The 15,304-nt window shown below is 49.4% G+C and overlaps 1 protein-coding gene across 2 annotated transcripts in view; it reads right to left on the reverse strand.

Moving 5' to 3' along the window:
• Nucleotides 1-15,304, reverse strand: part of WDR3 (WD repeat domain 3) — a 30,829-nt gene that overhangs the window by 8,273 nt on the left and 7,252 nt on the right. The window contains exons 7-21 of one of the 2 annotated variants that reach the window (XM_019548669.1): nucleotides 13,907-14,008; nucleotides 13,618-13,715; nucleotides 13,056-13,160; nucleotides 11,494-11,724; nucleotides 8,579-8,672; nucleotides 7,626-7,727; nucleotides 6,800-6,885; nucleotides 5,471-5,606; nucleotides 4,698-4,754; nucleotides 3,867-3,967; nucleotides 3,246-3,357; nucleotides 2,964-3,098; nucleotides 2,632-2,682; nucleotides 1,806-1,871; nucleotides 634-726 (exon numbers count right to left, since the gene is read on the reverse strand). In XM_019548669.1, the coding sequence (XP_019404214.1) occupies nucleotides 634-726; nucleotides 1,806-1,871; nucleotides 2,632-2,682; nucleotides 2,964-3,098; nucleotides 3,246-3,357; nucleotides 3,867-3,967; nucleotides 4,698-4,754; nucleotides 5,471-5,606; nucleotides 6,800-6,885; nucleotides 7,626-7,727; nucleotides 8,579-8,672; nucleotides 11,494-11,724; nucleotides 13,056-13,160; nucleotides 13,618-13,715; nucleotides 13,907-14,008 (1,569 nt within the window). The remainder of the gene's footprint in view (nucleotides 1-633; nucleotides 727-1,805; nucleotides 1,872-2,631; nucleotides 2,683-2,963; nucleotides 3,099-3,245; nucleotides 3,358-3,866; nucleotides 3,968-4,697; nucleotides 4,755-5,470; nucleotides 5,607-6,799; nucleotides 6,886-7,625; nucleotides 7,728-8,578; nucleotides 8,673-11,493; nucleotides 11,725-13,055; nucleotides 13,161-13,617; nucleotides 13,716-13,906; nucleotides 14,009-15,304) is intronic. The other variant, XM_019548670.1, reaches the window with a different exon arrangement.

The raw sequence follows: 15,304 nt of genomic DNA on the forward strand, positions 1-15,304 counted from the left end.
CTTGCATTCTGTCCTCTCCAGGTACACAACAGCCTCCGATACAACCAAGGAGACAAAGGCAAGAAAGAACAGCTGGCTGAATGGCAGGAAGACTCTGGCAGAAGTGGGAGTGAAACAGTCTCCCCAGATGACAGGACAAAAGCCCCAGTGTAGCTTCCAACATGAAAAACTAGAGTAGGATCCAGCTACTTACTGAACCCTGAGCAATACTGAGCATATTTTAACAATCTACTTCCTGTCCTTGTAGTGGAAGGATGCTGAGAGTGCCCACGCTTTACCTGGGGCAAGTTAAAGGGTGTTTTTGAGGTTTGGGGCATTATGCCTGGGTGTTGTGTGCAAGGGTTGCTCACAAAGTTTTTAAAAATAGATTAGACAAACACTTATCTAGGATGTTAAGTCAGGGATGATCCTGCCTTGGAGCATGGAGGCAGACTAGATTTGTGACCCCATGAGATCCCTTGCAGCCCTACTCCTCTTTCCACAAGGAATCAATTTTCCTGATTCAGCAGGTCTCTACCATCTCTAGCTGCTGAATCTCCTTTATGCACATGCCAACCTTCTCCCCAGATGAGACAGGAGTAACTAGACACATTCGTTTTTCACTGGGCACATTGCATGCCCTAGTCTCCTCACCTCTTTCCCAGCAGCTGTGCATATGGCTTCATGCTCCTTCAGTTTTGCGGTCTCTTCTCTGTACATCTCAATGGCTTCCATGATCCGCTCAGCCTACACAAGAATACCATCTCAGTAGCTAAGCAACAACTTTCTGAAAAGGCCACACAAAGCAGAGCTCAAGCCCTTACAGGGACGTACAGAGCCCTGTTATTGATTATTACCTTGCAAGAGTGTTTCACTGGATTCCAACACAGCACTAAGGTTGGTCAGTGAACAGGTGCCACATGACCAGCACCAGCCAATCAGCATTATGGAGTTCTGGCTTGCCTGGAACGTTCTAACACAGGGGTGGGCAACTATTTCAGGCAGAGGGCCACTTACTGAGTTTTGGCAAGGCATCAAGGGCTGCATAACCGGCAGTCAGAGGCAGATAAATATTCACTTTCTAAATTTTTTAGGGGCCCCATGGGCCAGCTAGAATGGCCTGGCAGGCCGCATCTGGCTCGCAGGCCGCATTTTGCCCAACCCTTCTCTAACATCTACCCTTCCATGCACTGTGACTGCCTCCATCCAAAACGCAAGATGCTGGGCTAGGTCATTTTGAACAAAGAGCGAGCTGGTTTCATCTGCTAAATTAAGAGCAGCTAATCCTGAGGCTGATCACTTCTGCAATCAGGTGCTGGGGATATGCAAGCACCTGTGCCCTCATGCAGTATTAATCCGTAGTCTTGAGGCATTATAGACCACTGCTGCCTTCTCCTGATGCATCTGAGAAGAGTTACTGCCCCCAGGGCAGGAGGCCTGAGCAGATGGAACAATATAATGGTGGTATACAGCAAACTCTACACTCCTGGGGAAGCATCCCATTAAAACAGCTTGTGCTTGCCTTTGTGGTAAAGAGCCAGAAATTCTGCAATTCTGTGGATACAAACAATTTTTATTTTTTATTTTTATTTTTAACAGAAGCTCAATGGACACATCAACCAGATGTCATTTGGACAAACCCAAGCCCTTGCTCCCTGCTGGAGAGTTGGAAGCATTCTGAAAGGCTGGGGAGAGCCTGTCTCAGAGCCTTTACAACTTGGGGGTCTACCCTTCCAGTCACTCTCAGACCTTCCAGGGAGGTCTTAGGGCCTGTAAGTCAGTATGTCAGATCAGGGAAAGTATAAGCAATACTCCTGCATACTCACCGCTTTGATAGTTTCAATGGTCTTCTTTCCCGCTAAGCCAGTCTCTCCTTGCACCTCACCAGCCACCTACAGGAAACAAGGCAGATCTCAAGCTACAGCTGTTTTTTTTCAGGCAGCAAAATATCTAAGGCAGTCCTCAGGTCAGACCCCCCCGCCCCCCAAAGCCAAGATACCTTCCGTAGATTCAAGTTTAGGGTCTCTCCTTGTCTTAGAAAATGCCTCCACTCAGAGTATCTATTTACTTAGGTACTGAGCTACCCTGAAAATAATGCTTTAGTCTGATTCCTGTTGCGGTAAATGGGTTTGTCCTCAATATTCAGAAAGGTAAAACGGGAGCTGAGCTAAATCAAGGCTACACACAGAGCCTGACCAAGTTAACAAGGGAACCCAAGCCTCCTGCTTGTGAACTTTACATGCCCCAGCCTCACACTTTCACATTCAGCACTACTGGCCTGGCACAGCTTTGAACTGGTAATGTGTAACCTGAGATGGAGGGGTGACAGACTCGGAGCACAATGTCTGAGTTGGTCTCCTGCCAGAACCTTTCACTCTCACAGGGCACACTTCAAGACTTAACAAGCATCTGGTTTCCTCTCTCAAATGGCAGGCTCCCTTGAGTACCCACTAGTTCAGTTCTGATCTACAAGGAAGCAGGACCCCCACTAGTTCAGTTCTGATCTACAAGGAAGCAGGACCCCTACCCTCTCCTGTTCTCTCCTAGAGCCACCCCACATCCCTCCTATATTGTCTAGGACACCAGTCCAAACACACTGGGAAACCCTTCACAGTCAAGACTACTGCTCTGCTTGCAGGCAGCTCAACTCACCACAGGTTGCTCTTCCTTGGCCACGTTCTCCTCGTACTCAGCTTCCCTTTGCTGCAGCAGAAAAGAATGAATGCAGCACACAAATAAGGGCAAGCAGCTCAGGTATGAGGCTATTCTAGAGAGGTAAGAATGGGAACACACAGGAAAGCCATGGCCCACCAGAAACTGCACAGCCTGTGGCTCAGCAGGACATTTAGAAGTGGGGAGAGAGAGACTGAGACACAACAATCTGCTCCCCAGACAATTGATTGGGGCATTTATCACCTAGGGAGAAGCCAGGGGTGGAACTGCCTCTTCCAGGAGACCCCTCCAGGCCAGATGGCTGCTCTTACCATCTCCTGCTCCTCCTCCACGATGAGTGGCTCCCTTGTCCTTTCCCAGATGCGCAGGGATTTGTCATGAGAGGAGGACACTACATGGTCTCCACTGGGACTGATTGCCAGGCACCAGACCTCTTGGTGGTGTCCCTAAAAGTCAGAGAGATGAAGTGAAAGTCAAAAACTCCTCACACTGCATCCTGCACCCACACCTCACCCCCCAGCCCATGAGGGAAAGGTACTGGTCCAACAGAAATACCCTCCCTTCAGGCTAAGCCACTATCCAACATCTCTTACCTCCAAGGTCTGGATATGCTGAAATTTATCAGCATCCCACTGCTTGATCTTGTGGTCTTTCCCAGCCGTGAAGAAGAGGTGAGACTTGGGCACAAACTGGAGGTACATCACACTGCAGCACAAGGTTTCCCATTGTACAGGTAGGCAGAGAGATGGTGGAATGCCCGACATCAACACCCCATCCACAGAAGCCTCTGCCCCCACCACCATCCTGCTCAGGACAAGATGCCCCAGAAAAAGCATTTCTACCTCCACCTTGGCTACTGCAGCTTCTGGTCTCCACTCACCTGAGCGCACGGTCCACCTGACAAAGTTCAGGCAGCTATATTCAAATTGCCAAGGGGTGAGGAGGGAACTGACACCAGCCAGGATGAGGGGAGCAGGAAGGGACATGCAACGAGACCAGGCACTGAGGACAGGAAGGTGAGTGAGGGGCACCAACAGTCGTGTTATATACAGGATCTCAGGGCAAACTCTGTGGGACTGGGCATAAGCACTGTGCACCACACTGCACAGAAGGCAGAGGCTCAAGCCACACCACACAGTGGCAGGGGGCAGCAGGGCTCCCAACAGTCTGTAAAGGAAAGGCCTGCAGGATGCAGAAGGTACGGGTCCACTTGCCTGTCATTGTGGGCAAAGAGAGAACGGTGACAGTCGCCAAAGTCCAAGCCCCAGATCTTCACGTTCCGGTCAGCAGAGCCAGTTGCTATCAGGGCCCCATCCTACACCAAGCAAGCAAGAAGAGAAGAGAAATAAAACAGTTTGAACATAATGAGTCTCAAAGAAACCAAATCCCAGAGCCCTGAACAATCAGCGTAGTACTACAGCCAAGTCCAAGGAAGTAGCAGAGTGACCAAAATGAAGAGACAGAGGCAAAGGACATGGAATGTTTTCAGCACAGGTCTGAAGTTAAGACAGTCAACAGGACTACAGGGTGGCAACTCTAAATAGGAAAAGACTACTGTAACAAAGGGAGCAGACCAATAAAAACAGCCAGAGAAATCTAGACAGGCAAACAATGAAAGCAGTCCCAGTGTACACAGATCACAAATTTTTCAGAAACAGACTCTCCCAGCACCAGGCTGCGAGAATGGGGCGGAGAACCACCCACAGTTTGCCACCTAGCACCAATCCATTCCATCCTTGAAGCATAGATCTGATCAGACCCTACCAATACGTAGAACTGAACCCAACAAATTAAAAAAGTCCAACAAAGCAGTGGTTCAATCTCTCCCCCACCCAAAAACAGATCCACAGATTCTTTTTGACCTGAATCCTATAATCCTTTGAGGCAGGTACTGGATCCTATCAAGAAATTACTGGTAGATTTAAGCAAAAAGCTAACTGGAGATCACCATTCTAGAGAACAGAGCAATACTTGATTTCAGCTGACACCATAAACCTTTCCAGACTCTCCCCAGGACTTCTGTAAACAGCCTCCATTTTACTCACGAAAGTGATGTCCATGCAGAGCACTGGCAGCTTGTGTCCATACAGTGACAGAAAAAACTGGGAAGACAGGGGGAAGATGTCACTTAACTAGAAATGCTGAAAAAAAGTGTGGGGGGAAACAGTTTGATCCACCCCCAGTGCTCCCACATTCCCCAGAATCCTTATTCTGAAGGGAACCAGCTGGTCAGTACTTACACAGCCAATATCAGCAGAAAAAGATCTGAGCTATAGTTAGGAGCAGCACCTCAGATCACTACCCATAAGCAGGGAAGTGTCTCTGTCTGCCACTTTACTTGCTTGGAGCATGTACAGTGTTTACTGAACAGCCCTTAAACCCCATCATGCTGGTCTGCTTCATCCCACAGACACTCACACTGGGGCAAGAATCACAGGACCCCTGTGCAATGGACACAGGCAGCGGATAAGGGATCTTGTGTGGAGTGGCAAAGGAACCACCAGCAATGCTGTGCCAAACCGGTTGGGCTGGAAGAAACTCACAGCCAAAAGGGCCCCAATGCTTCCCAGAACAACAACAAAAAAAGACCGTCTCCAGCAAGCAATGGACAAACTTTTAAGCATGCTTTTGTCAATAAAGAGTGAGCAGTCATGGAACTCCCCTCCAGCTCCTTCCCTCCCCCAGCCACATGACACTGTGCCAGGCATCATCCGATAAATGAAGTGATAGCACCCAGCAGGTAAACAACTTTTTTTGTTAGCAACCTCTGCCCACTGTCCTGTGTGCCAGCTCCTACACAACTCTGGCAAGGGCTCACCTTGAGCGTGTCAGTGTGGAATATCTTTACAGTGCAGTCCAGTAAAGAGACAGCCAGCAGCTTCTGGTTGGGACTGTACCGTACACAGAGAACATCCTCATCCAGCTGAAGGATACGTGTGTGCTTTACGGACAACCTAGTAGCAACCAAGAGGAAGAGAGTTTCCCTGTCTTCACCTGGAGCCCCCAGGGTACAAACACCCCACACTACAGGAAAACTAACTTACTAAAGCATGCAGCATCACCTTCCTCTGTGAGACAGGAAATGAGGCAAGATCTAAAAGGACCTGGGGCTCTGAGCGTACGTATTTTTGTCATCAGATCCACTGAGAAAATCTGATCGCAAGTACAAGGAAATCCTGAAACACTAATCAGGGGGTACCTGGATCCAGCATGGCAGGGAGCCAGTTCACAGGATGCAAAACTCCAGCAAAGCAGAGCTAGCATGGTGTGGGATAGGAAGCAACTGAAGTTTATTAGTGCCGGAAATGGCTGGAGTGCTATGGGACGCTGTGAACAGGACTCAACAAGCCACTGTCTTCAGCAACAGAACAAGGTAAGGCAGCAAGGAGTGTGGCCAGCCAGAAAACCATGCCATTTCATGGAAAGCTCTGAGGTCTCAAAATCTGTTTTCATTGTGGTGCAGATAGAAAATAAAAGTCTCTTGGCCTGTGATTCAAGAAGGAATTCCACCCCTCAATCCACATTGCCAGCCTGGCAGGAGACTTTGAGGGAGGGGGAAAAGGACATCTTTGGGAGCAGCACAGGCTGAGGTCCATCTCCTAAGATCACATAGGTATGCTTTACCCAATAATGCCCTGCCTTGTGTCTACCAGTGCAACATGGAGCACTGCAGGGATTTTTGGACTCAGTCTGTGATAGGTGTTCTGCAGCTATGATCTTTGGGAATGGGGAAAAGGAGTTGAAGTGCATTATCTGAAGGACACTTTTAGACAGATGTTATTTACAGGGATGTGGACTTGATGGCCCAAGAAGGTCCATTCCTAGCCTAGAGGCCTCTCAAAGACCTTTCAGAGTGACAGGGTGAGGGGGGAAAGGAATGTTCGGGGGGGGGGGGGAGAAAAGGACATCCTCATCCCAGAAACGCCAATAGCCCAGTGGTTAGGACATCACCCAGCCTGACAAACAGCCAGAAGTGTTAGTGATTACATCTTGTTCTTGCTGCATTTCTCTCTCTCCCTTACTTACACACACACATACACACACACCATAAAGGTGCTGAGGAAAAAAACAAAGGGTGGACCATCAAGCAGTGAAATGGATTGCAGTAGCTGGGTGTTGGGTACAGAATCAGTTCTCCCTCTCTCACCTTTTCTGAGCACTGTTCTCATCCTTCACCAGCTCAAACTCCCAGAACTTGACACACTTGTCAGCACCTCCAGTTATAAATCCACACTGCAGGGGAACACACGTTAAAATAAAGCCAAGACCGACCACTTTCATGACAATAAGAACTGTCATACCTGCAACAAGACAAATACCCTTGGGGTAGGTCTAGCAAGCTCGCAGACCACACCAGGCCAGAACATTTATGAAACTGTGGATTCCTATTTGAAATTTCTGAGTTTATCTTGTGAATCATGCATAGGTGTTCAAACAATTAACAGTGCTAATACTGTGTTGCACACTTAAAAGAATCTTGTGGTACCTCAGCGAGGAACCTGAGCAAGAAACGTCCCTTTCCTCCTTGCTGGGAGAAGGAGACTCCGCAGGCTTTGGCAGACAAGAGATCCTATCAGGGCAGACTTTGAACTCAACTGAACTGCAGCAGACAGTGGATGTGTGTGTGTTCACTGGGTAGGAGGAACACTCCTGCGGCCTAAACACTACACCAGAGCCACCCTACCATTCAAAGAGAAGTAGCCTACTGGGGGAACCCAAGCAACGATAGGACTGTCACCCTAAAACTAATCATGAGAAGAATAATGGAACTGATGTAGGATATGATCATAAAAAATTAAAGGGGGAAACGTAGTCTTGCCAATCAACTGAGGTGCTCCAAAATAGATCTTATCAAACAAGCAGAGGTTCAAATCAGGGTAAAAAGCAATACAGAAGACTGGTCACATGCAAATAAAACAAGAAAAGAGACAAGTGGCTTCCACAGACTGTGGGTTGTAAGCAGGCTGAGTTACCTGATCTGGTGAAAGAGAGATGGACCAAACAGCCCCGTCATGAGCAGCAAGTGTCTCCAGAAGACCCCCTGAGGCCAAATCAAACAGTTGCAGCTTCCCTGTCTGGGAGAAGCAAATGAAGTAGGGAGCAAATTAGCAGCACATACTGGCTTTTAGCACACGTCAACCTGGGCTAAGGTGTTGTACACTAGTCAGGTCCCCAAGCTGCCTGGAGGGAGGAGCCACAAACTGGGGAGGGTGCCAGGACTGATGAAAGAGTACCAAACATGCAGGGAGTGGTGGTCATGGGAGCAGAAACCCCAGTGGGCAATATGGCAGCCAGCAGTAGAGAAGCCAACTAAGGCAGACATATAAGACAGGGAAAGAAGCCCCAGACAAGGAGTTTATGATGCTTGAGAGGAGCCCCATGGCAACAAGGCAGGATTGTCTTAAGCAGTCAGGAGGAATGTACCCTCCCCATCCAGCAGCTCAGCACAACACCACGCCCATCTGCTCATGGCATCCCCAGTCATTCCAGGCCTGGGAAACTTCCTATAAACAAGTCCTACTAACACACCTCCATGCTAACTTGCTGACTCCTGGAAACTGAAAGCCCTCATCCAGAGCATTAGCATGGCCACTAGACACTGCTAGTTTCCAGGAACCCCATTTATACTAAGGACCTGTTCTATAACTTCCCATGATTACCTCTCTCAGTCACTGCTAATGAGAGCCATGGTGCAAATGGGGGTTGACAGTCAGAGGCATTGTTAGTCCCAGGCCAATCAGACCCACTCTATAGATGGCTCCAGGGCAGCATTAAAAATCACCAGACAACCTGTTTCCACTCCAGCCCCCCATGCTGATAAACCAGGTGGAACTAGCAATGGCAGGGAACATTTAGAAAGGTCCTCTAGCCCAGACAAGGGCCAAGTTTCATTCTGCAAAGGGAGACCTGGGAAGGGCCTTGTTACCTTGGTTCCTATGATGACTTGCCGATCTCCTGGGACAAAGAGTGAACAGAGTGCATACTCACACTCCATTGTACGGATACACTGCAAGGTGGACCTGCAGGAGAAGCAACCCATGAAAGCCTGCTGACATGTATAGTCTGGCCTGTGGGAGCCATAGGCCTCTCTCACCATGCACCAAATACACCCCAGAAAATTATGCACAGAAACACTTACAATTTTGCATAGAAAAAAATTAAAAATATGCAAAATTAGTTACTTTGTAAAAAAACCAAACTAAATATAAACCTATTTGAACCTTCTTTAGAAATATATGCAGGTACTTTGTATTGTTGGGGGTTGGGTGTGGGGTATGTATGGGGGAGGGATTTGTGGGGCAAGGTGTGAGGGGGGTTTGTGAAGATGTGTGTGGGGGGGGGGGTCTTTGTTGCCGCTATGACCCAGCCTTGCAGCCCACTCAGGACAGAAATGTGCCAGCTGGCAAGGCAACACGAATGGTAGCAGCCAAGATGGCAGCTGCTTCAGTGTGCCTCTCTGCCAATCAGCATTGAGGGGACCACACAAAGGGTAGCCAGTAGTCAAGACGGCAGCTGCCCCCTCGTCCCTCCTCTCTAGGGGGCCTCTCCAACCAGCACTGTGGGTCAAGGCTACTACAAAATGACCACACAGATCTACTCTTCAGGCCACACCAAGCCATAAAAATCACTTTCTGTAATTGTGACTAAAGTAGGTCCCTAATTATACTACACAATTGTAACTGTGCTGTTCTCTCAATACTTAACCCTGCAGCTTCTGGCACAATATTCTGAAACAGTAATTTTATAGAAAATTTTGAAGGGCATTCAGAAGCCGAAAGGATTTCTGGGAGAAGAGACCAAATGCCTCCAATTTTGTACAAAGTTCCTAGAAGTCCCTGGGAACTGGTTTGATTTCCTAAGCCCTTTCCACATTAATCTTGCTCTATGTTGAAGAAGCAAAGAGAAGTAGTTTCATGGCAAAAGTAGATAAGCAATGAATATATTTCTAGCAGTGACAAAAATAAAATGCTAGCTCCCCAGTGGGATCCAGTGTGGGAGGGAGGTATATGTAGGCCATCCCACCACACATTCTCCCCCCCACCCATGGTGCACAGCCCCTGTTGCCAGCAGCTCAGCAGCAGCAGGCCCTTGGGGTGCTCATGGCCAAAGCAGTGTGCAGCTCTGGCTGAGTCCAAGAAGCTGCACATGGTGGCACAAAGCAAGCCTGGTCTGGCCTACTGGTATGCACCTCTGAACCAGACCAGGCTGGCTCTATGCCAGCACATGGGACTCATGGCACTGCAAGTGGGAAGTGCGCACCATTGTGTTGAGCTGGCTCCATGCCTCCGCAAGGGGCTTCCAGCATGCCAGTGAGAAGCCACATTTGGAGACATGGACTTACACACCATTGGGCTGTGTGGGCTCCATACTTCCCCATGTGGTTTCCTGCTAGAATGCTGGAAGCTCCACATGGAGGCAGGGAGCCTGCTGACCTGACCAGACTGATGGCACATAGCCCACACCCACCCCCCTCCTGCAGGCAGGAGCTCCCCTCCCCACTTAACAGCTGTCCAGTCACACACCGCTGTGCTCAGTGCTTCCATCTGGGGCTCGCAGCTGGAATGCTGGGAGCCCCAGAGGTGGAGGCACAGAGTTTCTTGGGGTTAAATTATGCAAAATTATGCAGTTATGAGTAGTCCCTTCCTTTTATATGTAAAATTGCATGGGCAAATAGTTGTATATTTCCCCAGGGTGTACCCAAACAGGGAGCTGGAAGTTACAGTATTAATCCACAAATCTCACTACGTAGCTTTCTCTGCCCACTCTAGGAAAGGCACCCATAGCCCTAGTGGGAAGGTGTCTCTGACAGCCAGATGAGCACACAGACAGCCCCCTCTATACAGTCTCATTTAGAGGGACAGATAAGAAGCACAGGGCCACAGCAGGCTTTCCCAGCCCAACATGGATCACTGCACTTTGGGATGTTCCTGAATCTGGCTGAAAAGATGCTAAGCTTAGGAGACCAGCAAAAGATCAGGCTGGCAAATCACAGAATATCTACTGACAAAAACCCCAGACCACCCTCCCCGCCTTGGCAGCAGGGAAGCTAACCTGTCCCTGCCTCTTGGATGGTAGTTCCAAGCAGTAAATCTAAAGGGAGGCCCCAAGCCTGTTCCCTAAACTGAGGCGAGACCTAGAAGCTCGGCACCTCCCCCACCAACACACGTGTGCACACGCATGCACCAGCACACATGCATGCACATGCACACAAAATGAACAAGCCAAGGAAGAAACCAGTTCAGAGAGATTGTCTCTGACTTGGAGAAGGCCTGGAAGGTAAAGGGAGGATTTTTAAGAAGGAAGTAATGATCTGGAGAAGTGCAGTTTGAGGAAGTGTCAGCAATACATAGAGGGCACAGGAGTAGCACACCAGATCATGACTGAGAATCACACCATCTCATATGAGTTGCCTCAGAGAAGGTGCAAGAAAACCCAGATTTGCACCCACAGGCAAAGTTTCTTCTTAACCCCAGTCCAGCCCGTGGTTGATTATAAAACAAACACACAGAGGCAAGTATTCCCTACCAAAAAATCTGCAAAATTCAGGTGCCTATGGGTGTGTTGAATACCCAAAGATCTGTCTCCAGCAACCCAACTACACTTGGCCTCAGTGATATCCAGTGGCAAAAAAATTCCTCAAGTTAACTCTGCAGTCCTAACTGTGTTTGTTGCCTCTCCATTTCACAGGACACCATGACAAAGGCAAAAGCACAAATAAAGTTCCCCATCAACCCCAGCCATGATCATCTTCCTTGCTCACTCCCATCCCTGCTATCTCTTCCCCTAGTCAAACAGCCCCAAACTTTCAGGGAACAGCATTGGCCCCTTTCAACTCCAGACCTGTTCCAGATCTTGACAGACTCAGCTGCAGCCGACAGGACAGCAATGTTATCAGAGCTGAAAGCCAGGGTCCTAACGTTGCTGCGATGCCCTCCAATGGTTATCTTAGAAACCCGGGCAACCTGTGGGGTTTGTGCAGATGGGTTAAGGGCATACGTCTCGACTGTGTTGTTCTGGAGCAGTAATGTGGCCTTCAGCTCTCCTTTTGGGGAGAGGATCAAGTCAAATGATCTGTTTGAACAGACAAAGGCAAGGTTAGAAGAAGGGGCCACTTAAAGAACATCAGCACAGGCAAATCTGAGGAACACTCCCTCACAGGGAGATGAATGAGGTTCTGGGACAAGAGGGAAGCACTGCCTAAGCCATCCAACACTAGGGCCCCCAGGAAGGAACACTCCTGCTGGAGAAGAAGCTGGAACATATACAAGACAGTGCCCATGGGTAGGTAGCAGGTAAAAAGGGGGAACCAGAGAAACTGAGCAGGCCTTCCCCAGCTCTAGTTTCCTCTATGTAGCTGAGCCAGGTTTTGAAAAGACAAGTTCACCAAGCCATAGCTCTCCTGGGCCATGGGACAGCCATACCTGAACTGCTGTGGGAGGAGATGGCCAATTATTTGGGCTGGAGGGCCAATTAGGGAGTTTTGGTGAGCTGCCGCGGGCCAGATCAGCACCCCACCCTACAACAGCTCACTAAAACTCCTTAAGCGGCTGGGAGGGGGCTGTGAGTGGACAAAGAGGCAGGGGCAGGATGGGTGGGTAGGGCAGGGATCATAGGCAATGCAGGGCTGGGGGAGAGCCACGATTCACTCGCTGCACAGCCCTGTGACGGATGCCAGTTGTGCAGGCAGGGTTATGCAGGGTCTCCATGGAGACAGGCCAGGACACACATGGGCAGAGCAGGTGGCCAGGCTGGGGCTCCAAACAGGGAGCTGCACCCAGAAGCAGGAATGGGACAGGCAGGTGGGACAGGGTCTGAGATAACGGGGCAGTGACTGTGCAGGCTTGGGGCCAGGACCCAGGGCAGAGCCACAATGCACTTACTGCATGCCCCTGCCTGCAGAACCTGAGCTCGTCACAGGGCCATGCGGACAGCTGATTGCAGCTCTGCCCTGGGGCCCCAGCCTCACTGTCGCTGCCTGTGATCCTGGCCCCACCTACCCACCCAGCCCTCTCCCAGGCACTGCTCCCCACTCTCCCCCAGCCACACGCCCTGCCCATATGGGTCCCGCCCCCAGCTGTATGCGCAGGGCTGACAGGCCAGGGTGCCCAGGCAGCAGAGCCAGGTCTGACAGGAGCAGCTGATGGAAGGAGCTGCTGTTGCCAGGGCTGCTGAGAAACAAGCCCAGGCTCTGTGCCACCGCAACCCTGATGCACACCCAGGGGCAGTGGGACTGGCTTTATGTGCTATGGCCCAGGCTGCCCCCCAGACCTGGGCTGAGCGGAACCAAGAGACCTGCTGTGGGCTGGACAAAATCCCTTAGTGAGCTGGATCTAGCCCATGGGCCATTATTTTGCCTACCCCCGTGCTATGGCAACCCCTCCAAGCCAGGGATTTGCACTTACTTGATTTTAGCAGAAGCCTTAATGTTCACAAGCCGCTGAATCTCCTCCTGCAGACTCAGTTCAATGCTGCTTTCAGGTTCCTCCTCTTCCTTCTGAAGCTGCTGCCTACAAAAGATAGATGAGGACAACAAATAAGTTCACCTAACACAGTCAAGCTATTCACACAGGGACAGACACAGAAAGACAAAGTGACATCCATTCTCCCCTGACAATGTAAACAAAATGTAATTCTTTTAAGACTGAAGCCAGCTGGACTCTCCTCCAGTGCTGCAGACATGTGCATGCAGTCCTGGCAGGCGTGCTACCATCTCAGGAATGGGAAGGGAATGATCAGACTCATGGCAACTTTCTTACAACTTTGAGAACAATGTTGCTCAGACCAGCACCAGAGAGATGGAAAGGACAAAAAAACGTATTAGCAGAGGAAGCCAAAACTCAGAAATGAAATTGGACAAATAACCAGAAATAGCTTTCAATTCACTAGTTACTCCCTATCACTGGAGGGCTCTACTGTCAGTTTTCAGTATGCAAACATAATTCTAAATGACAAAGCTGAACTTACCTGGCTTTTTTCCTTGCTTTCTTCATTTTCCTTTCCATCTTCTTGTGAATTTCATCCTCAGAAAGAACATAAAATACTTCCAAAATAGAGTCTGTTCCCTGGAGACAAAACAGACAAAAGTTACAGGCTCCCAGAATTTCTGCTGTGTTCACCCCAGTTTCATAAGGCTAAGTAAAGTTACATTATCAGCAAACAGACTGAGAAGTCTTTGTAGTGTTGCTGGTAATGGCTCTTGAAAACAAGACTCCTATGGTTCACACTCACCAAACACCCAAAGCACATCACTTACGTGGCAGGCCAGGATCCGGCCCGTCTGGTCAGTGGCAAGAGTAACAATTCGATCCCTCCCATCCCGCATAATAGAGCCAACTTTGCTGCACCTCAGGAGCCGCTACAAGGAAGCAAAAGAGAAAAGAGCTGTGAAGTCACTGGTCCAGCACATCTTCAGAAGCAAAGTCAGCAGGGCCTAAAAAAGGGCTGGACAATTATTTTGGCTAGAGGGTCACTTAATGAGTTTTGGGAACCTGTCGAAGGCCACATCCATCTCTCTCTCTCCATCTACGTCTCTCCTAGTCTCTCTCACTCCCCTCCATCTCTTCCCCATCTCCCTCCCCCTTTGTCTCTCCGCCCACTCCCATTCCCTTCCCTCCATCTCCCCCTTTCTCCTCCCGCTCAACACTCAGATGCAGACCCAGACAGGAGCAGTTAATGCTGCTGCCCACCCAATGGGGGGCAGGGACCCTTGCCTAGGTCCACAACTGATGCCTGATGCTGCTGGGCAGAGGCAGTGCTCCCCCGACTCCCTTCCCACCCAGCACCACACAGTGCACCAGATCCAGTGAGTTGGTGGCTGTTTACCTGAGGACTGGACTGAATCTGTTGGCAGGCTATTTTATCCACCCCTGGCACCTAGGACATGTGCCTGACCAGCAGCCAAGAAAGGAGGGCTGTGCACATGGGACCCTAGGACAGAACACAGCTTCCCCTACGCACAAATTTAACTTCTTTTATTTCTAGCCCCTTAGCTAATAACAACATTTATTTTAGTAACAACTGAAACGTGAGAGTTGGTGATTCCCCTAGCATTCACTTTTGTTGACTGGAAGGGAATCTGACTGAGCTTATAAAAAATAAATAAATAAATAAATAAATAAATAAATAAATAAAGGAATTGGGTTATTTTCCATTTCAGAAAAGGCAAGAGAAAGAAGCGAACATGGAACTACCTGTTTAAAAAAAAAGAGGGGGAAAGAGCCTGGAGAAAGAGAATGGGAGAGAAGTACTTAAAAGACTGGGTAAAAGGAAAGCTGAAATCTGAAGACTTATCAGCAACATCTCCCCGTGAGCAAGCTAATAGATTAGCTGGTCAGTCAAATCAGACAGGGTAAGGGGAGTGGTCTCACTACAGAAGCCAATACAAGATGTGGCAGCTCCACTTCCCAGACATGGATGGAGCAGCAGGCTGTTAACATTCCCACAATCTCTACCCTGAGGATCACTGGCAAAGGCCAGTGCCAAGTGCATTGGTGGCTGTCTGGAGGATAGTTGGAGAAGCGCTGAGGTCCCAGAGGGGAGGGGAGCCAGGTGTCCAAGGCGAGTGGTCGCTCCTTAAGGAGACGATCCTCCAAGCCCAAAGGAAGGTAATCCCAACGAGGATCAAAGGGAGCAGGAGAGCACACAAGCCTCC

This window comes from Crocodylus porosus, unplaced genomic scaffold (genome assembly GCF_001723895.1).
Source record: "Crocodylus porosus isolate Cpor-Errol unplaced genomic scaffold, CroPor_comp1, whole genome shotgun sequence".
NCBI lineage: Eukaryota > Metazoa > Chordata > Crocodylia > Crocodylidae > Crocodylus > Crocodylus porosus.